The following is a 21,311-nucleotide window of genomic DNA, read 5'->3' as shown; positions in this document are numbered from 1 at the left end:
TACCCGCTAAAGCTCTACTCCTCACCCCAGGAACCTTCCTTCTACGGGTGCGGTCCAGGAAGATCCAGCATTCCGTTCACCTAGCTAGTCTTTTTGCACACGTTATTGGCAGTGTTCCTTCCTCGGGGATGATTGATGTCGCCACTAAAGGGTTTGTGTAGGGTTTGTATAACGTTGCTACAAAAGAGAATCAAGAGCATCGGATTCAACGGTCTCACCCGCCGAGGACCTGAGCTACATAATTCTCGGAGGAGTCGCGGATATGATCGATGAATCTCACTTCCCAAGCTGCGCATTTCCGTACTGATAGAGAAATATAACATAAAATAAATAAAAGATTAATACAACTACTACTACTACTGTAACCTATACCTATACTATACTATAACTGATGTATGTCCCTACCCTACGACCAACTTAAATCGCGTACTGTTGACAAGCTGACATAGACGACACCCTAAAAACACCGTCACTACCTACTACTATTCAACAAGATTTCCTTTTTCCAGGCTTTTGTCCTCCGCTGGACTTTTCTCAGCAGAGTTCTCCTTGTCCGCCTTCTGATGATGATGACCAAGAAGATTATGCTCCGAGGGATGGAAAGAAATCTTGTGTATGTGTTTTGTCGTCTTCTTTGGCACTCTGAATAGCCAATACGCAAAGAAAGCTCCAAACACATTGAATATGATGTACGCCCACATCAGTCCAAAGTTTCTCCATCTCAAATCATAGCTCGAATGCACACTAGCGAGGAAGACGTTGGTGTATTTGAGTGAGCAGAAGGAGCACATGTCGGTCGACTCTGGATCTTCCAGATACCCGCCAGCAACTGACATGTAGCCCGACATGTATTCCCCACATGTCAAATTCCCTTCCGTTGGGAATTGTGAGTACTCAATTGCCGAACAAGTCACTTCTGTGTTTGCAACCCCGACAGAGAGCATGGCGTCCACCAGATAAGTGAACGGAGAAATGCGATACATGAATATCCAGAACCCAGGCATGCTGTCAGGCGATACCAAGACGCCGCAGAACGTGAGCGTCATCGACAAGCAAAACGACGTAATGAAAGCGGCAGTCTGAGTGACCTCAATACCAGCAATCATCATATGCGAGAATGTCGATGTAAATGTCATGAACTCTTCAATAAGTAAAAACATGAGAACACCGCGCTCACCAACTTTGTGCGTTGGTTTTGCGTTCTCATAGAGTCCGATTGGATAGTACCAAACCACAAAAGCAAGAAGGCCACAAAGTAGCTGCCAAGGGATCTCGGCAACAATATTGGCGGCCATGAAGCTTTGCCACGAATAAGTTCTCGAAGGTCGCTCACGAACCTCATATAGCGATCTCTGAGTTACAAAATTCGGCATAAGCTGATGCGAGATATTGCCAAAGATTGCGTAGAGCATGAAAACAGCAAACATTTGATTTTGAAGGCCTTGTTTGCTCTTATCCGCCTTGTAAAAAGAGAATCCGATCAGGAACCCGGCGAAAAAACACAGAAACATTTTTGACCAGATATATGTAGGCGTGCGATAAAACTGTTGAGATACACGATATATCACTTCCTTGAACTGAACACTGAAAGGAGCTGCAAAGTCCTGCGATCCGTGTGGATCTTCGTTGACAGCCAACTTCGAAAGCTCGTCTCGCATCTGATCCAGCTCTTGTTGAATAGCAGCACGCTCTGGACTATCTAGCCAAACTTGGGCAAAGTCTTTGACCATCACACTTCCAGGTGCGGCGCCCACTACCTCGAGCATCCACTCTGCAGGGTTCGCATTTTCTGCACAATGAGGCGAGCCATTGCGCTCAAAGTAATCAATGAGAGTTCGCGAGTTGGGTCCGATCTCGCCAAAGTACACGGGCTTGCCTCCAGGTACTAGGAAAAGAAGCCGGTCAAATTGCTGAAACAAGACCGCTGAAGGCTGGTGAATAGTACACAAGATAGCTTGACCATGATTTGTGAGTTTGCGAAGCAGAAGAAGAATTGACCACGCCGTTTGCGAGTCAAGACCAGAAGTAGGCTCGTCAAGGAATAGCAATAACTGTGGCTTAGCGGCAAGTTCGACCCCAATCGACAGTCTCTTTCTTTGCTCAACATTAAGTCCCTCACCGGGAACACCGACCACAGCATCAGCATATGACTCCATTTCCAGGATTTTGATGACCTCGTCGACGTAGGCAACGCGTTCTTTCATCGGGACTGTAGTTGGCTGGCGCAGAACGGCTGAAAATCTGAGAGCTTCGCGGACAGTCGATGTAGAGAGGTGAAGATCTTGCTGCTGCACGTAACCGGTTTTGCGTTGGAATGAATTGTCTCGCTGATGGCCATTGACAAGCATGTCGCCTGTAACGACACCTAAAGTGACCCGAGAAGCAAGAACGTCAAGAAGAGTCGTTTTGCCAGCACCAGAGGCACCCTACACGCAAAGATGTTAGTGATATGATTATAGATATCTAATGGAAGTATGAGTGCTTACCATAAGTGCAGTCAAAGTTCCAGGTTTCACGTATCCGTCGACGTTGGTCAGAAGACGTCTTGTCTTTCCCCCCTTGATTGGGATATCATAGCAGACATTTTTCCAAAAAAAGATATCGGTCTGCTTCTGGAGATTAATATCCTGAGAGTCAGTTGACTTGTCATCTCCCACAGCTGTATTCTCGTGCTGATTAGCACTTTCGATATCATCCGAAGGAAGTTTGGCCGCGTTTCCGTGTTTAGCAAAGTGGCTTCGCTGAAACACGAGCACTTCACCCTTTGATCGAGCGGAGCGGATGTATTCAGTCGCGAAGAGATATAAACCGTTGAAGAAAATCAGGAACGCCCAAAGGATACCGTAATTCCTAGAGTAGAGTGTTAGTGGCCGGATTAAAGTACAACTATCGTCGCCAAAGTATAAGCAAAGAAGAATGAGAAGATAACCTACCGCCAAATATGAGATGGCATATATCTGTAGCTCGTCTCAATAAAGTTATTTCCTTGGACGTAGTCCTCACCCAGCACAGCACCGGTCGATGAGCAAATACGATCAGAAGTCGGTATCTCATCATAAACCCCGCCCTCTGGGATGAAGCTTGAGCATGCGTATGAGCGATTGCGGAACTCGTTGATCAAGAAAGACTCGAAAACATAAGCGATTGGGTCGATATAGTTGAACCAACGGAACCAGCCGTGCATGTTTTGGGTAGGGATAGTAAAGCCGGTATAAATGACGATGAGGAGCATAATAACTCCGGATGGAGCCATGGCCTGAGAAATCGACTTTGTAAAGGCTGCAATCGTGCGGAAGATGCCAGACATTGTCAAGGTGCAGGTAAACGAGAAGAGCAAGAATATAAAGAAAGCACCAGCTTCACGACGCAGGTTTGTCATAAAATAAAGAGTGACGTTGAAGCTGATGCAAGTGCAGATTTTGGCTGGCAGCTCGCAGATCATGTTTGCAATTGCCTCCGAAGACGGATGATACAAGGCGTATCTTCGGTGCTTTTCGACGATTTCTCGCTGGCTGTAGAGCTGCATGATCTCGATAGCACAAGAGAACGCAGAGATCAAGACGGCAAAGAACAAGAGAGCACCTCGAGAATAGAAGGATGAAGTGGTCTGAGGAAGGTTATAGAAGACAGAGGAGATAATGAGCGCGAGAGCAAAGTTCGAGACGACGTTAACAACCGGAGTCGATATGTCGTTTGCAATTCTCTGGAATCCGCGCACAACGCAGATTTTAACCTGCATTGGATATGAGATAGTATAAGGAGACTTTGAGGAGATATGATCCGACTGCGCGGCCTTGTGTGACTTCAAGAACTGCTCGAACGATGGACCAAGTTGCGGATACTGGTTGTTGTAGTTGTCGATATCGTTCATGAGCTCTGCGTACATCTCACTCTGCCTCCATCGTTCGGCAAACTCGTCCGACGTCTTTGGAACCTTTCCCTCAAACCCGGGCTTGACTATGCGCTCCACAGGATTCGTGAGCGATGTCAAGAAGTCACCAGTGGTTTGGCGAGCTCGACACTCGAATCCCATGTCTTCAAAGAACTTTTGCGCGCGTTTTGTAGACCCAAAATAGATCATACGTCCCTCGTACAGAACAGTGACCTTGTCGAAGATGTCGTATGCGTCCTGTGATGCTTGATAGAGAGAAACAAATGAGGTAGTCTTTGTAGTCTTTGCAAACATCTTGAGATTTCTGATGAACGAGATCGCGGTTGCCGCATCCAGTCCTCTAGTAGAGTTATCCCAGCACTGGAGAGGAGCCCCGCTGAGCATGGCCTCAGCAATCGACACGCGCTTGCGCTCTCCGCCAGATACACCGCGGACATAGTCGTCGCCGACCTTTGTGTTGAGAGTATGGGTCAGTCCGAGCATCGACATGACGACGTCGCGCATAGTGGAGGCATATGTATCACGCGATACACCTGTGATCCGATTTTTGGGGGTGCGGGCGAGAGCTGCAAAGTACAAGGTCTGACCAACAGTCAAATGAGGAAAATGGGCTTCCGTTTCGGCATTGTAAACTATCTCGCCACGAAATTGGTTCTCCATCAATTCTCGGGAGACGCCTAAAGAGTATCATTGTCAGCTCAGTAAAATGTGGGCTTCTGACATAATAGGTGCAGTATACCTTGATAGTTCATGAAGGACTCGGGTCCATAGTGAAAGCCGTGAGAGTCTACGGCAATAGCCTTGAGGAATGTAGTGCATCCACTAGCAGAGTTGATAGAGTCAGACAAAATGAGCCGATAGTACAGACAATATGAACGAGTACGTACGATCCAGGACGTCCCAAGACCATTAGCATCTCCCCGGGTAGGAGTAGGCCGTCAAAGTTCCTCAAGATATCAATGCGAGCCTCCTTTCGACGAGTAAGGATAGCAAAAGCGCGGTCACAAAGGTGGAAGAGAGTGTTGACGACGGTCTTTTGATAATCTGTGGAGGTGCCATAGCCGAAAGCGGAAAGGTTCTTGAATGATACGCCAGCCGTTCTAACAGGATAGGTTTGGGGGTCCCGTTTCTCAATGTCTAGAAGGGTGCGAACAAAGAAGGCAGCCGAGAAGTGCTCAGAGTTCGGATCAAGTCTAGGATCTGTTGATTGGTCGATGAATGGGTTTATGTTGCCAGAGGCGATGTCGCTGCTTGCGGCGCTGCGTGAAGAGAGGTTCGAGACTGTGCGGGCGAGCTGAAGAACCTCGGCTTCAATTTCAGGATCTTCTTCGAATCCATTGGAGTTGCTGTCGTCTTTGGCGTCTGCCCTGACTGCGGATGCAGTAGATGAGGAAGCGAGAGAGGTATTCGACGATAACTTCTCAGGCGGCATAGTGAGGATATGAGTATGGAGGTGGGGAATATGAATCTACGAGGACGGTGAGCCGGTTGGTTATTATATATGTTTTGCATAGTCGTTGACGACCGTTGAGCTAGACAAGGCATGGGCCAGAGCTACGTCACCAGAGCAACGGGTGGGCATAGAAAAGGTGTGGACTGACCGAAAAGCTGGAAGGGCTATTTATCAGGTGAGACTGTGGAAAATAGAAAGCTTAAATTACAGCTGGGCTCGCCTAAGTCCCAAGACCTGACAATAGCGACTGCCTCCCGCTTGCAGCGGCGCGGCGCATTAGTATGAGAGCGATGATATCATCTGCAGCGTTGTTATTGGGATCGACCGTTTTCAAGAAGCAGGCTATATAACTGACCGTCTCAGACCTCTGTTTTCAACGTGTAGAAGGCTGGAGCTGAGTTTGAGTCTTTCTAGCATTGAAGATCAGGGAGACGCTGCCTCTGCAGACAGCACGAAAGGCACATGCTCATGGTTTGCATAAATCTCGGCTTCGCACTAGCTCAAACTGAGGAAGGCGTAAACTTTCTCGCTCAAGTTTCTCCTGTTTAAGCTTTAGCTCGCGGACGTCAACACCGTCTTTGACAAGTTCTGAGCAGGCAAAGGGCTTTAAGCAGTGGCGCGGCGCCCCTTCTCCGAGTTCCGGGTGTTATCTTAAATAACTCTGACTTCCCCGACCTGTATTCGCCTCTCGGTCGTATATATCGCCGATACCGATCGCCTTGCATTGTGCTCCGATATTGTCTTTATAAATCATATTCCTGTCTTTCCAGGTTTGCATCAGCGCGCTTATAGATGATGCCTTGTATGCTCAGTATCCTTTTGGATCTCTTTCTTTACCTAGAGTCAAGTTGCGGTTAAGATGTTGACCAGAAATGATATGTAAACATCAAGATCGCCATTTCTCAACGGTCTGCCGGTTCAGCTTCTTGTACTCACCGTGTTTGTTTTACCAACGTACTTCTAGGCCCGTCGCTTTCTAAGTATACCCATAACAGAGCAAGGCCTCAGGATCGCGTCCATGATGCATCAGATGCCACAGCATTCGAGCTGTATTTCGTAGTTGCAACTGAACTAGAGGGATAGTACGGTCTTTATAGATGGTTAGATGAAATATATAGAGCGATTGAGCAGGCTTGTGTGTTTGCCACTACACTCTCAAATTACCGGGCACTTATGATGCCTACGCATTAGGTGATTGTTAACTAAGTCGTCACTATTTTCAACTATAGTACTGTGGTTGAAAGTGCGCGGAACCCTACTGAAGCGCGAATCTACAGGGATTGACGTTAATCATGAAAGATTGTATTCTCCCTGAGACAGTTACCGCATAGTTATCGCCATTGGGAGTTTGTCAACTAGTCTACACCTCAGAATCCTACTTTGTGATTTACACGCGAATGCTAATCGCATATAATATAGAAAAGGGTAAAGAGTGACTATTTGACACAACAAAAACTAAGAGATAATAAAAAATAAAAGGTATCCATCTGTCTTCTATATAATATGATAAAACCGGACTGTGCACCAAGTCATGTAGCCATATAATTTAATGCTTAGGAACAAATTTAATGCTTAGGAACAAAAACCCATAAATAATAAAAATGAAAAGCAAAATAAAAGGGAAATATAGTATAAACAAGATATGTTTCCATATTTACTCAATCAGTCGTCTTTCTTCTTTCTCATCGACTTCTTGGGCACGCGCATCAGCCAGTACAGCGCAATACCGCCGAACACGTTGAAGATGACGTACGCCCACATGAGACCGAAGTTACGCCATCGGTGATGGTAGTAGCTGTTGACGCTGGCCAAGAAGGTATTGGTCGAAGAAATTGTGCAGAATTCACAGTCCGTGGTGGCATTGGGGTTGGAAAGCTTGCCACCAGCTGTATCAATGTAGGTCTGCATGTAGTCACCGCAGGTCTGGCCGGAAGGAGGGTTGAAGTGCTTGAGCTCGATGGAGTCGCAGACAACATCCGTGTTTGCGACAGCAACGGACAACATAGCGTCGATGAGATAAGTGAACGGCGACACGCGGTACATGAAAATCCAGAAACCGGGCATGGACTCGGGAGTAGCAAGGACACCGCAGAAGATAAGCGTGAGCGAGAAGCACAAGTTGGACAAGTTAGCGGCCGTATCCGCAAGGTCGATACCGGCCACAACCATGTGAGCGAAAGTGGAGGTGAAAATCATGAAGACAAAGATGAGCAAAAACATGAGTCCACCACGCTCGTGCACTGCATCCGTGGGTACAGCATTGGCGTACAGACCAATGGGGTAGTACCAGCAGAAGTACATAGTGACAGCGCAGATAGTCTGCCACGGGATCTCAGCGCAGATGTTGGAGAGCATGAATGCCTGCCACGAGTAGGTCTTTGAGGGTCGCTCACGAACCTCGTACAGCGAACGCTGGGTGACAAAGTTGGGCATCAGCTGGGCACAAATGTTACCAAAGATGGTGTAGAGCATGAAAATCGAAAACATCTGATCCTGAAGACCCTGGAGCGAAGTTCCAGCCTTGAAGAACGAGAAACCAATGAAGAGCGCAGAGACGGTCGAGAGACCCATCTTAGACCATAGATAAGAAGGAGTGCGGTAGTACTGCTGGCAGACACGAACAAAGACGGCATTGAACTGCTCGGCAAAGTTGACAGAGAACTCGCGGGACGCGGTATCATCTTCAGACTTTGGAATCTGCGAGAGTTCGGTCTTCATATGGTCGATCTCGTCGCGGATGGCCTGGCGCTCTGGAGAGTGGGACCAGACGTCGAACCAATCCTTGACAGCGACAGATCCGGGGGCGGCACCAACAACTTCAAGCATCCACTCGGCAGGGTTAGCCTGAGGAGGACACTTGTGAGCACCGTTGCGCTCAAAGTAAGAGGTCAAAGTATGCGAGTTCTCGCCGATCTCTCCAAAGTAAACGGTCTTACCGCCACGGGTGAGGAAAAGAAGACGATCAAACTCCTGGAAGAGAATAGCAGAAGGCTGATGGATAGTGCAAAGAATAGCCTGACCGTTGTTTGCAAGCTTGCGCATAAGTGAGCAGATAGACCAAGCAGTTTGGGAATCAAGACCGGAAGTGGGCTCGTCGAGGAAGAGCAAGAGCTGGGGCTTAGCAGCAAGCTCGACACCGATAGTGAGACGCTTGCGCTGTTCGACGTTAAGACCTTCACCAGGGACACCGACGACGGCATCAGCGTAGGCCTCCATCTCAAGAATCTTGATAACGTCGTCGACGTACGCGATCTTCTCAGCACGAGGAGTAGACGCTGGCTGGCGGAGAAGAGCAGAGAAAGTCAGAGCCTCACGGACGGTAGAGGTCGAGAGATGAAGATCCTGCTGCTGGACGTAACCGGTCTTACGCTGGAACGAAGAGTCACGCTGGTGGCCGTTGACAAGCATTTCGCCGGTAACGACACCCATAGTGACACGAGAAGCCAAAACATCGAGAAGTGTGGTTTTACCCGCACCAGAGGATCCCTGTGGAAATGTTAGAACTTGCATATAACTTGAGAAAAAAAATAGAAACGAAACTCACCATAAGAGCGGTCAAAGTACCGGGCTTGACGAAACCATCAACATGGTCGAGCAAACGACGGGGCTCTTTCTTGATCTTGATATCATAGCAAACATCCTTCCAGAAGAAAATGTCGGTCTGCTTCTGGATGTTGATCTGCTCAGAGGAAGAACTGGACTCAAGCTTCTGCTTCTCGTGCATGTTGGCAGCCTCAACATCATCAGGATGAGCCAAGGCAGGAGGAAGCTGACCACGCTTGAAGACGAGAACCTCACCCTTGGAGCGAGCGGCAGAGATGTACTCGGTAGAAAGAAGATAGATACCACAGAAGAAGACGACGAAACCCCAGGTGATTCCAAGGTTACGCCAGAGATGGCCGTTGGTGTACTTGAAACTCTGACCGATGTAGTCATTGCCCTCGACGTAATCGCGGCCAGCGACGGCGCCGACGACAGAGCAAATCTGGGCGTCGGCGGGAACGTCTTCATAGCCAGGGCCGGAAGGAATCATAGAAGAGCAAGGGAACTGGCGGTGACGGAACTCGTTGATCATGAGAGACTCGAAGCCGTAGGCGATGGGGTCGAGGTAGTTCATCCAGCGAGCCCATCCGTGCATGTTCCTGACGGGAATGGTGAAACCGGTGTAGATGACGAGCATGAGAATCAAAACACCGGCTGGAGCCATGGCCTGGGAAATCGAGCGCGAGCAGGCACCGATGGTTCTGAAAATCATAGACATTGCCATGACGACCGAGAAGGAGAAGAGCAAGAAGATGAAGAAGGGACCAGCCGAGCGACGCAGGTTACTCATAAAGTAGAGAGTGACGTTGAAGCCGATGGCGACCAAGATCTTGAGCGGCATGTCGCAAAGCATGGAGCCAACGGCTTCGGTGAACGGGTGGTAAAATGCATATCTTGTGTGCTTTTCGACGATCGGACGCTGGGCGTAGAGCGAGAGAATTTCGAGAGCAGACGAGAAGGCATTGAGCAAGATAGCAAAGAAGAGCAAGGCACCACGGGAATAGAACGAGCCAGTATTGGAGGGCAGGTTATAAAAGACCGAGGAAACGACAAGAGCCAAGACAATTTGAGAGAACAAGGTAGTGAAGAAAAGAGTCCAGTCACCATTGAGACGTTGGAAGCCACGAGTGACGCAAAGTTTGATCTGCATGGCGACCGAGATGGTGTAGGGCGACTTGATTGAGATGTTGCCAGACTGGTTGGCCTTGCGGGAGTCGATGAAGGACTGCAGGGTGGGACCGTTGACGGGGAATTGGTTCTCAAAAGTGTCCATTTCCTGGCGCAAAGCTCTGTAGATGTCGCTCTCTTTGAAGCGAGCGGCAAACTCGTCAGGCGTACGAGGGACGCGGTTCTCGAATCCAGGACGCGCGATACGCTCGCCAGGGTTGGTGAGCGAGGTGAGGAAGTCACCAGTGGTCTGACGAGCAGGGCACTCGAAACCCATGTCGATGAAGAACTGCTTGGCAAGCTTGGTCGAGCCGTAGTAGATCTGGCGACCTTCGTAGAGGACGATGACCTTGTCGAACTCATCGTAGGCGTCCTGCGAGGCCTGGTAGAGCGAGACGAGCGAGGTCGTCTTTGTGGTCTTGGCAAAGAGCTTCAAGTTGCGGATAAATGTCAAAGCAGTAGCGGAATCAAGACCACGGGTGGAGTTATCCCAGCACTGCAATGGCGCACCACCGAGCATGGCCTCAGCGATAGAGACACGCTTGCGCTCACCACCGGAGACACCGCGGACAAAGTCGTCACCGACCTTGGTGTTGATGGTGTGCGAAAGACCGAGCATAGCCATAACGACATCACGCATGTGCTCAGCGTAGCGGTCACGGGAAACGCCCGGGATACGGTTGTGAGGGGTGCGGGCGAGGGCGGCGAACTTGAGGGTCTGGCCGACGGTCAAGTGAGGGAAGTGGACATCTGTTTCGGCGTTGTAGAGGACCTCACCGCGGAATTGCGAGCGCATGAGGTTGTAGGGGACACCTAGGAGGTGTGAGCTTGATGAAGATAGAGTAGAGATATAGAAGAAAGAGATGTACCTTGATAGTTGAAGTGGCTGGTGTCGTCGAGGAAGAAACCATGGGTATCAGTAGCGATGGTCTTGAGGAAGGTGGTGCAGCCACTGAGATGAAGGATTAGTAAGAAAGAGAGGATGGGAAAGAAGTGAGAAGTGAGACATACGAGCCAGGACGACCGAGGACCATAAGCATCTCACCGGGCTGGAGGACACCATCAAAGTTTCTGAGGATGTCAATTCGCTGACGGTTGCGCTTGACAACGATATCAGTGATTGCTGAGGAAATCTTGAGTATAGCGTTGACGACGGTCATCTGGTAGTCAGAGCCGGTACCATATCCGTAAGCAGACAGGTCACGAAAGCAGACACCGGCCGTACGGACGGGATAAGCACCGGGGTCCCGTCGTCCGATATCGAGCAAGGTCTCGACGAAGAAGGAAGCCGAGAACTTGTCAGAGAAGGGGTCGAGACGAGGGTCGTCGGAGGAGTCAAGGAAAGGGTTGAGGCCGTCCGGGCTGGGGCCGTGCTGACTCGAGTAGGTCGAAAGATGGGAAATCTGACGGGCGAGGTTGGTGACGCGGGCGTCGAAGTCATCGTCTTGAGCACCAGTGTCGTTGACGATTTCGCCGGGTTGAGCAGAGGACTGAACCCAGCCGTCGTCGGCGAGAGGGGATTTTTCGTCTGCCATTGGGATGATGGGTAGAGGAGGGGGGTGAAGGAGAGGGAGAGTGACGAGGAAGGCAAAAAAATAAAAACAAAAGCGGGAGGCAGATCCTTTTAAAAAGTTTGGCAAAGGCGATTACGAGGACAGCGCCGTGGGATGATTTTGGTTTAGGCTCAAGCCAAAGGGCGGGTGTCGGATAGAGATAGAAGGACGGTGTATGTCGATTCGAATCAGATGCATATCAAGAGGCTTATTTTGAGAGTAGGCAAAGGTGTGATTTTGTTTTGGCAGAGGAGCACCGTGCGGATAGAGGGATTTGTAAGGACGGAGTCAGATCACCACTCTCTACTCCCGCTGAGTCGCGGAATAGTAGCTCTAAATGAGTTTATTACAATATCATAGGCGATCATCACAGATATATGCAATTTTTTCAAAAAAAAACAGGGTATAATAGCAAAAAAGAGAGACGGAAGACGGATAGATGGTGAAGGAGATAAGGAAATGTCGGCGCCGGTCGGCACCGACGGAGATATCGAGGGCAAGGGTTGACGATTAGTAAGATTCCGGTGGAAGGAGGAGCGGTCTTTGGGCTAGGGTGGGGATGTCTGACTAAAGGCGCGGCCGTGATTTGAGTGCACAGTCAGCAGGAATACGCTGAGGTGGCCGCGAAGAAAGTAAGAAGGTGACCGGGGTCGCTGGGCCGGAGCCGGCGCTCGCGGACGAGGACGAGGACAGACGCCGGCTCGGGAGACCACCGCGATCTGCTCCCGAGCAGGATCAGGTGCAGGGTTGGGGTCTCCCGATCGGGGTTCTCGTGCGGCGCGGGTCCCGGGCACTGCGGCGTCCGTAGGGGCGCGCGCGCACGCGGGGCGCATGCAGCGAGAGGGAGATGCGCTGTTGTGAGCTCGCGGCCGGGAAGAAGAGTAGAGAAGTTGTAGGAATTGTATGCAGGAAAACAGAGCAGTGGAAGAAGAAGAAGAGGAAGAGAAGCGCTGATCGACCGATGATCCGGCGTCATCGTCGTCGTCACCGGGCCCGGGATCTGAATTCGCGGTTTGTTTGTTTGTTTTGATTTATTTTTACGTTTTCATTTTGTGAAGCTGCAATTTCTTACTACTGTGTCGACTGCTTTTCGACACAGGGCGACACTGACTGTCGACATATTCGACTTCGGGCCTTGGAGCCAACCGCACTGCTGACGCCGGACCTGCGCTCTCCCGCTCCGTAGAGACCTCTGTTGTTCTGTTTCCTCCTCTGTACTTTGCTATGCTGATGCTGATGCTGACTGTCTGTTGATTTTGATCGCAACAATAGCTCTGAGCTGAGTGACAGTTTGTTCTATCAATTGACCCCACTGCGCTGCTCTTTGCAAGAGATATCGTAGTACCTCCAATACTCGCGGCGCGGCTCGAATACGAAACACGTGACCTGAATACGAGCGGATGCGCTGAATTCCGAGCCAGAGCCCTAACCCGCGCCTCTGGATACTCGGAGCCTTCACAATGCCTTTCTTCCATCCTCCGCCTTATTACATAAGCTTCCCTTGTTCAGTCAAGCCATTGTTGAACTGCTCGATGATCTGGTTTTTCAGTACTCAAACAATGCGAATAATAAAGAAACAACAAGCAGCGTAGAGACCACCACCGACATCAGTTCAGTCCGGCGTAGTCCACTCTTGACGTCACGAACCCGGGGGCCAAGGAGCCAGGAGCCCCGTCCCGAGTCGAGCGGTCGACGCAACGCTTCCAAGGATCACTGGACGTTGACTTAATTTCTTCCTTTCTTTGTTCGAAGGATTTCTTGCCGCCGCCCGAATTCATTCTTTATTTATTTGCCCGATTTCCTCTTCCTACCACTCTCCCTCCTCCTCCTCCTCCTCCTCCTCCTCCTCTTCCTCTTCTCCTCACCCCTCCTCCTCATCACTCGCATCATGGATCCCTCCATCGACGAGAAAGTCGACGAGAAAGTCACAAACTCCTCCTCCTCCTCCTCCTCCTCTCCCACCGGCGACGACGATCACCATCCCGAAGTTCTCGCCCTAGCCCGTCAGATCTCAAACCTCTCCGCTTCCGGGTCCGCCTTCGCCAAGGACAAGAATCCCTTCCTCGACTCCTCCAACGACCCCCGTCTTGATCCCTTCTCCAAGCAGTTCTCCCCCAACTACTTCGTCCGCACCCTTCTTGACATCCACACACGCGACCCCGAAACATTCCCCGTCCGCACCGCCGGCGTCGCCTTCCGCAATCTCTCCGCTTTCGGTTTCGGTTCCGCTGCTGACTTTCAAAAGACCGTCGCAAATATCGCCCTCGATGGCCTGAACCGCGCGCGCATGCTCATCACCCGCAACAAGGGTCTTCGCATCGACATTCTCAGAAACTTTGAGGGTGTCCTTCAACCCGGTGAAATGCTCATGGTCCTTGGTCGTCCCGGATCGTACGTCTCCATCCTGTCCTTTGCTCTCCACCCTCAATATCTAACTCATCCTCTCTAGTGGCTGCTCGACCTTCCTCAAGACAATGTCCGGTGACACTCACGGTTACTACATCAAGGAAGACTCCCACCTCAACTACCAGGGTGTCCCCGCCAAGCTCATGCGCTCGCAATTCCGCGGTGAAGTCATCTACAACGCCGAAGTCGATATTCACTTCCCTCACCTGACTGTCGGCCAGACCCTCTACTTTGCTGCTCTTGCGCGCACCCCGCATAACAGAATTGAGGGCGTCTCCCGTGAGCGCTACGCTGAGCATATGCGCGACGTTGTCATGGCTATGCTCGGTCTTACTCACACCATCAACACCAAGGTTGGCAACGAGTACGTCCGTGGTGTCTCCGGAGGTGAGCGCAAGCGTGTCTCTATCGCTGAAGCCATGCTCGGTGGTGCTCCCCTGCAATGCTGGGACAACTCCACCCGTGGTCTCGACTCGGCTACTGCTTTGACCTTCATCCGCAATTTGAAGCTCTTTGCCAAGACCACAAAGACGACCTCGCTTGTCTCGCTCTACCAGGCCTCGCAGGACGCCTACGATGAGTTCGACAAGGTCATCGTCCTCTACGAGGGTCGTCAGATCTACTTTGGCTCGACCAAGCTTGCCAAGCAGTTCTTCATCGACATGGGTTTCGAGTGCCCTGCTCGTCAGACCACTGGTGACTTCCTCACCTCGCTCACCAACCCTGGCGAGCGTATCGCGCGTCCCGGCTTCGAGAGCCGCGTCCCTCGTACGCCTGACGAGTTCGCTCAGCGCTGGCAAGAGAGTCAGCTCCGCATGAATGTCGTCAAGGAGATTGATGAGTTTGAAGAGAAATACCCATTGAACGGTCCGGCTTTGCAGCAGTTTTACGATTCGAGAAAGGCAAACCAGGCTGGCCGTATCTCTGTCAAGTCTCCCTTCACCATCTCTTACTCCATGCAAATCAGACTCTGCATCATGCGTGGCTTCCAGAGACTTGCGGGAGATCCCTCGATCGCTTTCTTCACCGTCTTCTTCAACACCGTCCTCGCCTTGGTCATCTCGTCTGTCTTTTACAACCTTTCCGAGAACACCGGATCGTTCTACTCTCGTGGTGCCTTGCTCTTCTTTGCCGTCCTCACCAATGCCTTCTCCTCTGCTCTCGAGATTCTTACTCTCTACGCTCAGCGTCAGATCGTTGAAAAGCAAACTCGTTATGCCTTCTACCACGCTTCGGCTGAAGCCATCGCGAGTATGGCCTGCGATATGCCAACCAAGATTCTCAACTGTCTCATGTCGAACCTCACTCTTTACTTCATGACGAACCTCAGACGAACTCCGGGTGCCTTCTTCACCTTCCTTCTTTTCTCCTTCACCTGTGTCCTGACAATGTCTATGATCTTCCGCTGGATCGGCTCCGTCACTCGAACTATCTCCCAGGCTATGGCTCCCGCTGGTATCTTCATGCTCTTGCTCGTCATCTATACTGGTTTTGCAATTCCCACCAGAAACATGCACGGTTGGTTCAGATGGATGAACTATCTTGATCCTATCGCTTACGCATTCGAGGCTTTCATGGTCAACGAATTCCGTAATCGCCAGTTTCCTTGCTCGGCCTTTGTTCCTTCCGGCGCTGGTTACGAAGATACCCCGCTCGACAACATGGTCTGCTCTGTCAATGGTGCCATCGTCGGTGAGGACTATATGGACGGTGACCGCTACATCAACGTCACTTACCAGTACTACAAGTCCCATATCTGGAGAAACTTTGGTATCCTTGTTGCTTTCGGTGTCTTCTTCACCTTGATGTATCTCCTGGCTGCCGAGTACATTCAGTCGGCCCGCTCCAAGGGTGAGATTCTTGTCTTCAAGCGAGGACAGGTTCCTGATGCCATGAAAGAACACAACACCGAGAAGTCAGACGTTGAAGCTCAGAACACTCTTGAGAAGCCACTCACCGCCAACACGAGCGCTGCCGCAGACGCTGAAATCCAACTCAATCTTCAGCAGCACACCGACATCTTCTTCTGGAAGGATGTCTGCTACGACATCAAGATCAAGGGTGAACCGCGAAGACTTCTCAGCAATGTCGATGGTTTCGTCAAGCCTGGTACCCTTACTGCTCTTATGGTATGTTTTATATGTACGTCCATCTCTGACCTCACTACTAACCATCTACATAGGGAGCATCTGGCGCCGGTAAAACCACTCTCCTCGATGTTCTTGCTTCCCGCGTGACCATGGGTGTTGTCACCGGTGGCATGTTTGTCAACGGCCATCAGCGCGACTCTTCATTCCAGCGCAAGACCGGTTACGTCCAGCAGCAGGATCTTCATCTCTCGACCTCCACTGTCCGCGAAGCTTTGATGTTCGCTGCTGTTCTCCGACAGCCGGCCCATGTGCCTTATGAAGAGAAGGCCGCCTACGTCGAGGAAGTCATTCACACTTTGGAGATGGAAGCCTACGCTGATGCCGTCGTCGGTATTCTCGGTGAAGGTCTCAACGTCGAGCAGCGCAAGCGTCTTACCATCGGCGTCGAACTCGCGGCTAAGCCTGAGCTCTTGCTTTTCCTCGATGAGCCTACTTCGGGTCTTGATTCTCAGACTGCGTGGTCTATCCTGACCTTGCTCAAGAAGCTCGCGGCTAACGGACAGGCCATCTTGTGTACCATTCATCAGCCTTCGGCTATTCTCTTCCAGGAGTTTGACCGTCTCTTGTTTTTGATGTCTGGTGGTCGCACTGCCTACTTTGGCCTCATTGGCGAAAACTCCCGCACGCTTATCGACTACTTTGAGCGTGGAGGTGCTCACCCGTGCCCTCCCCAGGCCAACCCTGCCGAGTGGATGCTCGAGGTCGTGGGTGCCGCTCCTGGATCAGTCGCTGTGCGCGATTGGGCTGAGTGCTGGCTCGAGAGTCCCGAACGTGTGAAGATTCGTGAGGAGATCGACGACATGAAGGAAGAGCTCTCAAAGCTGCCCGTCACGACCTCGAAGGCTGACCATAGAGAGTTTGCCTCTACTACTTGGACGCAGTTCCGTGAAGTGCTTATTCGTGTCTCGCAGCAGTACTACCGCACTCCGTCTTATATCTGGTCCAAGCTCATGCTCTGCTTCTTCCCTGCGTTCTTCATCGGTTTCTCGTTCTGGAAAGCAGGAACGTCGCTTCAAGGTCTCCAGAACCAGATGTTCTCGATCTTCATGCTTTACACTGTCTTTGGAAATATTTGTGCCCAGCTTATGCCTAACTTTGCTACCCAGCGCGCTCTGTACGAGGTTCGCGAGCGACCCTCAAAGACGTATTCGTGGCAATCATTCATGATTGCAAACATTCTTGCTGAGATCCCTTGGCAGTTCCTCGGCGCCGTGCTCTCGTATGTTTCCTGGTACTACCCTATTGGTCTCCAGAACAATGCTATTGCTGCCGGCCAGCAGCACGAGCGCGGAGGTCTTATGTTTTTGATGATTCTGCAGTTTATGATCTTCACTACGACGTTTGCCGACATGGCCGTCGCGGGAATTGAGATTGCCGATAACGCGGCCTCTCTTGCGCAGCTATGCTTCTCTCTTTGCTTGATCTTCTGTGGTGTGCTTGCGAGCCCTTCGTCGATGCCTGGATTCTGGATCTTCATGTACCGCGTGTCTCCGTTCACCTACCTCGTCGACAGCATGCTCTCGCTTGGTGTTGCAAACACTGAAGTCATCTGCTCCGACATCGAACTGTTGACGATTCCTCCCCCCAACGGCACGACCTGCGACGACTTCCTGTCGCCGTACGTGCTTACGCACGGCGGAAACATCATGAACCCTGATGCGACGAGCGATTGCAAGTTCTGCACGGTGAAGTCGACAAACACTTTCTTGGCCAGTGTATCGGCAAGTTACTCGCACAGATGGAGAAACTTCGGATTGATGTGGATTTACATTGTGTTTAACATTTTTGGTGCTTTGTTTTTCTATTGGTTGGCGAGAGTGCCAAAGTCGTGGAAGAGAAAGCAGGAGTAGTTCTGTGATACCATATTTTTTATATTTCTGTCATTTGTGTATTTTTGTTTTCATTTAGTTTAATAGAATTTTGTGACGTGGAATTTATAATTACAATAGTTCTAACAAGTATGAGATATTAAAGCGGGGAGTCTAAAGTATGAGTTACAGCAAATTCTGCTCGTCCTCCTCGTTATCTGGTGCAGGGTTTGTCTCTGTGGCAAATGAAATACCCAGCACGTTGTCCTCGCTGTACACGCCATCGTCATAGGGATTGGCGTATGCCACGATATCCTCATCGGCCAAGTCGGCGGCGAAGTCACCCATGGAAGCAGACCTGGGCGGTACGGCGGCAGTAGAAGTGGAGATTGTGTCGTCGTCGCTGTGGGTGCGGTAAATGTTCTTCATGCCGGTCGAGGACAGAGACCGCAAGGACTGTGTTTGCCTGGAGGTGTTTGAGAGGCTTGTGGCAGGACGAGGAGCAGGATCCTCCGAGTCGCGAAGATTAGGATCGTCAAGGAACCTGATAAAGTCCAGTTCCCGCTCGTCCACAATCTCAAAAGCGCCGTCGAGAGCTCCAGAAGCAGAAGGACCGTGCGAGTTTGAGTCGAGGTAGATCGAGCCCAGGATCTGCTCGAGGATGTTTTCGGCGCCCTTTTTGACGATGGGGACGATGAGCGTGCGGTAGAGCGCCGGGTTGCCGAATTCGTTTCGGGGGTCTGTGTGTGCTGATGAAGATTGTGCGGGAGGGGTGATGGACTCGAGACTCTGGGAGTCGAGGTTGTATTTCATTTGTTGAGAAAAGGCGTAGTAGGAGTATATTTTGAAGGCAAGGATGGCGGGGAAGAGAGGAAGCATTGCGACTGCGACGCGCCAGGTGCCTTGGACCCAGGTGACGATGAACATGACTGCGTTGCCGAGCGCGAGGGAGAAGAGAATGCGGTTGAAGAGGTCTTTCCAGAACGCGCCGTCGCTTTCGACTTTGGGCATGTAGACGTAAATGAGAGAGTATTTCTTGAGGAAGGTATCGATTGTGAAGTAGAAGCAGGTGACGACGAGGATGATGGGCTGGATTGAGGTGAATGTGAGTGCGATGGTGGCATAGAAGAGCAGCCAGTTGTAGTGGGAGGCAAAGTCGAACTCGGGAGGCGCAGTCCAGCGGATTTGGGCGCGGGGTGTAGGGGCTAGGAAGCGGCGGGCGAAGGAGTGCACGAGTAGAGACCAGACTTGGATCAGGTCGAGGAGTGCACCGAGGTTTGAGCGCACAACGTACATGACCCAGAAGGAAGACACGCCGATGATTGAGCTCGAGATCTGCTCGGCGAGGTCTAGCGAGTCAAAGATTTCCTTGGCCGACATATCGTCTCTGGAATTCGATAGCTGGATGATCTGTGAGATCGCAGACCAGGCCACGCCAAACATCGTGAAGACGATCAAGTTGTTGAACACAAAGAAAATGTAGAGCTTTCGGAGTGCGTTGCGTTCGCGCATGGACTTTGTGTGAGCGCCTTGGAAGGCAGAGATACGTCGCATGACGATCGGGAAGATAAGGAAGATAGCTGAGGTCACAGCTGGTGCAACAAAACCCTGGATGAAAGAGATGAAGCCGGCATGCGTGTTTGCAAAGCGCTGGAACGAGTCTGAGAGCACGCCGATACGAGAGATCTGGGAGAGAAAAGTTCCGATGAAGGCGTTGGGCACGATCCAGCCGATACAAAAGATGATGAAGATGGCGTTTCCCCAGTACTTTTTGTTGAGGCGCTCACGAGATGTTAGCTCGATGTTCTCCCACAAGATATCCTTGCTCCTCGGTGCGAGTCTGATGCGTCCCGCGCCTAGTACGCGGCGGCCAGAGTTGGCCTTTGCGATAAGGTGTGTTTCGGTCGCGGAGTGGTAGGACGCAAAACCGTACGGCATTTCGCGGCGGGAGTCGACAGATTTGCGCGCGGCAGCGATCTTGTAGTCGTAGTCGCGGATCTTTGTGACGAGGTAGTCGATTGCGTCGACTTTTCCGCCTCTGGAACCGTCGGCGAATTTGTCGCCGCGGTCGAGTTTCATCATCGGACGCGTGGCGGGAAGGTTGTCGAGATCTTTGAGATACTTTGCGAATACTTTTTCTAGTCGGTAGACGGTTTTCTCGCGCATGCGGACAAGCTTGCCGAGACCTCTCACGCTGCGACCGACAAAGATCTGGTCGATGGCGATCGATGACGAGGAAGCGATTGTGGATCTCGCGGCTGCATCTTTCAAGATCTTGATGATGCCTTCGTTTGAGCGATAAGGTTTGGAGAGTTCGGTGATGAGCAAAGTGCGCGCGTGGATGCTGGATTGGTAGTCGAACGAGGTGAAGTATATTTTGCGCAGCTGGAGGATCTCCTTGTAGTTTTTCCACAGAAAGAAGCAGACTATGGCGTCAAAGACATAGGCGAGCGCAACGTGGCATGCCATGCTCGGGCCCTTGAGTAGGGTGGGAGTCATGAGGATGAAGGCGTCGGATGCGGAGGCGGCTTTTGCGCTCGGGGAGTTGATTGAGAGGGCAAAGTTGACGGGGATAGCAACGGTAACACCCAAGATGGCAAGACAGAGGAAGGTGTGGCAGTTCATTTTGAGGAATTTGAGGTAGACGACAAAGTCGAGGCCGAGGATGAAGAGCAAGTCTGACTCCTTGAGCTTGTAGATCTGCAGCATCCATTTGAAGTAGCCTGGACGCAGTCTTGGGTAGGAGGAGACGGTGGAGAAAGAGTCGTGTTTGCTGAGACCGGATATGCGGGTTTTGGGGGCGTAGAGGATCGTGTTGCGGGTGCGGAGGAGGCAGAAGAGGGCGAAGAAGGCGGCGGAGGAGCCGAGGGAGATGAGAAGGCCTACCCAGACGGCCTTGCCTGTGATTTGCGCTCTGGGCAGTGTTAGTAGAGGTTGAATAGTGTCAGAGAGTATAGTAGAGATACTCACGAAGCAAACGAGTTCTGCAGCAGATCCTGTGGTGAAGATGAGGATTAGCATGATGATCCGACGCGATAGTAAGCTGTTCGAGGTACTCACGAGCAGGATCTGGCCCTTGTCCTCGTCTTCACGCGTCTGGAGCTGCGCCGAGTGCGCCATATTCAACAAGAAGACAAACTACAGTATTCAAACAACGAGAACGAGTGCAATTGTGGGTGAAACCGCTGCATCTCCGGAAAAGTCGGTTTTATCAACGAAAAGCTGCTACTTCGCTGCTGCTCCGATGGCCGCACGAGCTCGTCGCTTGCCCCAAATAGATCTACACCGGCGCTGACGTAATTGTCTACTTTTAGCCGCTACGCCCTGCATTAACTACGG

The 21,311-nt window shown here is 51.1% G+C and overlaps 5 protein-coding genes across 5 annotated transcripts; 1 reads left to right on the top strand and 4 right to left on the bottom strand.

The window, feature by feature from the left end:
* Positions 1-482: 482 nt before the first annotated feature.
* BZA70DRAFT_266763 (ATP binding cassette transporter) lies at positions 483-5,324 on the bottom strand (the record flags this gene model as incomplete). The annotated part of the gene is made up of 5 exons (XM_064911053.1): positions 483-2,426; positions 2,487-2,850; positions 2,934-4,569; positions 4,632-4,714; positions 4,780-5,324. 5 exons carry the CDS (start codon positions 5,322-5,324, stop codon positions 483-485), a joined length of 4,572 nt encoding a protein of 1,523 aa, XP_064769486.1.
* A 1,214-nt stretch (positions 5,325-6,538) lies between these two features.
* BZA70DRAFT_135933 (ABC-2 type transporter-domain-containing protein) lies at positions 6,539-11,695 on the bottom strand. The gene is made up of 4 exons (XM_064909598.1): positions 11,067-11,695; positions 10,925-11,007; positions 8,890-10,868; positions 6,539-8,831 (listed from the first exon to the last, which is right to left on the bottom strand). Exons 1-4 carry the CDS (start codon positions 11,588-11,590, stop codon positions 7,008-7,010), a joined length of 4,410 nt encoding a protein of 1,469 aa, XP_064769485.1. The 5' UTR covers positions 11,591-11,695; the 3' UTR covers positions 6,539-7,007.
* Positions 11,696-12,206: 511 nt separating this feature from the next.
* BZA70DRAFT_266761 (uncharacterized protein) lies at positions 12,207-12,584 on the bottom strand (the record flags this gene model as incomplete). Its single annotated transcript, XM_064911052.1, has 1 exon — positions 12,207-12,584. The coding sequence occupies one exon, from the start codon at positions 12,582-12,584 to the stop codon at positions 12,207-12,209; it is 378 nt and encodes a 125-aa protein (XP_064769484.1).
* An 851-nt stretch (positions 12,585-13,435) lies between these two features.
* Positions 13,436-18,098, top strand: BZA70DRAFT_246935 (putative ABC multidrug transporter). Its single transcript, XM_064910644.1, has 3 exons — positions 13,436-13,999; positions 14,058-16,143; positions 16,197-18,098. The coding sequence occupies exons 1-3, from the start codon at positions 13,497-13,499 to the stop codon at positions 18,012-18,014; spliced, it is 4,407 nt and encodes a 1,468-aa protein (XP_064769483.1). The 5' UTR covers positions 13,436-13,496; the 3' UTR covers positions 18,015-18,098.
* Positions 18,099-18,100: 2 nt separating this feature from the next.
* On the bottom strand, positions 18,101-21,202 carry BZA70DRAFT_294726 (uncharacterized protein). Its single transcript, XM_064914463.1, has 3 exons — positions 21,033-21,202; positions 20,943-20,968; positions 18,101-20,886 (listed from the first exon to the last, which is right to left on the bottom strand). The coding sequence occupies exons 1-3, from the start codon at positions 21,090-21,092 to the stop codon at positions 18,159-18,161; spliced, it is 2,814 nt and encodes a 937-aa protein (XP_064769482.1). The 5' UTR covers positions 21,093-21,202; the 3' UTR covers positions 18,101-18,158.
* Positions 21,203-21,311: the final 109 nt, after the last annotated feature.

The sequence above is a fragment of the Myxozyma melibiosi genome (assembly GCF_037950935.1).
Source record: "Myxozyma melibiosi strain Phaff 52-87 chromosome Unknown BZA70scaffold_3, whole genome shotgun sequence".
Lineage (NCBI taxonomy): Eukaryota > Fungi > Ascomycota > Lipomycetes > Lipomycetales > Lipomycetaceae > Myxozyma > Myxozyma melibiosi.
This window is presented reverse-complemented; position numbering and strand designations above follow the sequence as displayed.

What these genes read in the sequence shown, in the direction of transcription:
- BZA70DRAFT_135933 (XM_064909598.1), bottom strand. Translation starts at nt 11,590, where the DNA reads ATGGCAGACGAAAAATCCCCTCTCGCCGACGACGGCTGGGTTCAGTCC. An exon ending in GTCCTCGGTCGTCCTGGCTC is followed by an intron (nt 11,008 to 11,066) that starts GTATGTCTCACT and finishes CCTTCATCTCAG; the next exon opens with TGGCTGCACCACCTTCCTCA. An exon ending in GTACTTTGACCGCTCTTATG is followed by an intron (nt 8,832 to 8,889) that starts GTGAGTTTCGTT and finishes ACATTTCCACAG; the next exon opens with GGATCCTCTGGTGCGGGTAA.
- BZA70DRAFT_246935 (XM_064910644.1), top strand. Translation starts at nt 13,497, where the DNA reads ATGGATCCCTCCATCGACGAGAAAGTCGACGAGAAAGTCACAAACTCC. An exon ending in GTCCTTGGTCGTCCCGGATC is followed by an intron (nt 14,000 to 14,057) that starts GTACGTCTCCAT and finishes CATCCTCTCTAG; the next exon opens with TGGCTGCTCGACCTTCCTCA. An exon ending in GTACCCTTACTGCTCTTATG is followed by an intron (nt 16,144 to 16,196) that starts GTATGTTTTATA and finishes CCATCTACATAG; the next exon opens with GGAGCATCTGGCGCCGGTAA.
- BZA70DRAFT_294726 (XM_064914463.1), bottom strand. Translation starts at nt 21,092, where the DNA reads ATGGCGCACTCGGCGCAGCTCCAGACGCGTGAAGACGAGGACAAGGGC. An exon ending in ACAAGGGCCAGATCCTGCTC is followed by an intron (nt 20,969 to 21,032) that starts GTGAGTACCTCG and finishes TCTTCACCACAG; the next exon opens with GATCTGCTGCAGAACTCGTT. An exon ending in CTGCAGAACTCGTTTGCTTC is followed by an intron (nt 20,887 to 20,942) that starts GTGAGTATCTCT and finishes AACACTGCCCAG; the next exon opens with AGCGCAAATCACAGGCAAGG.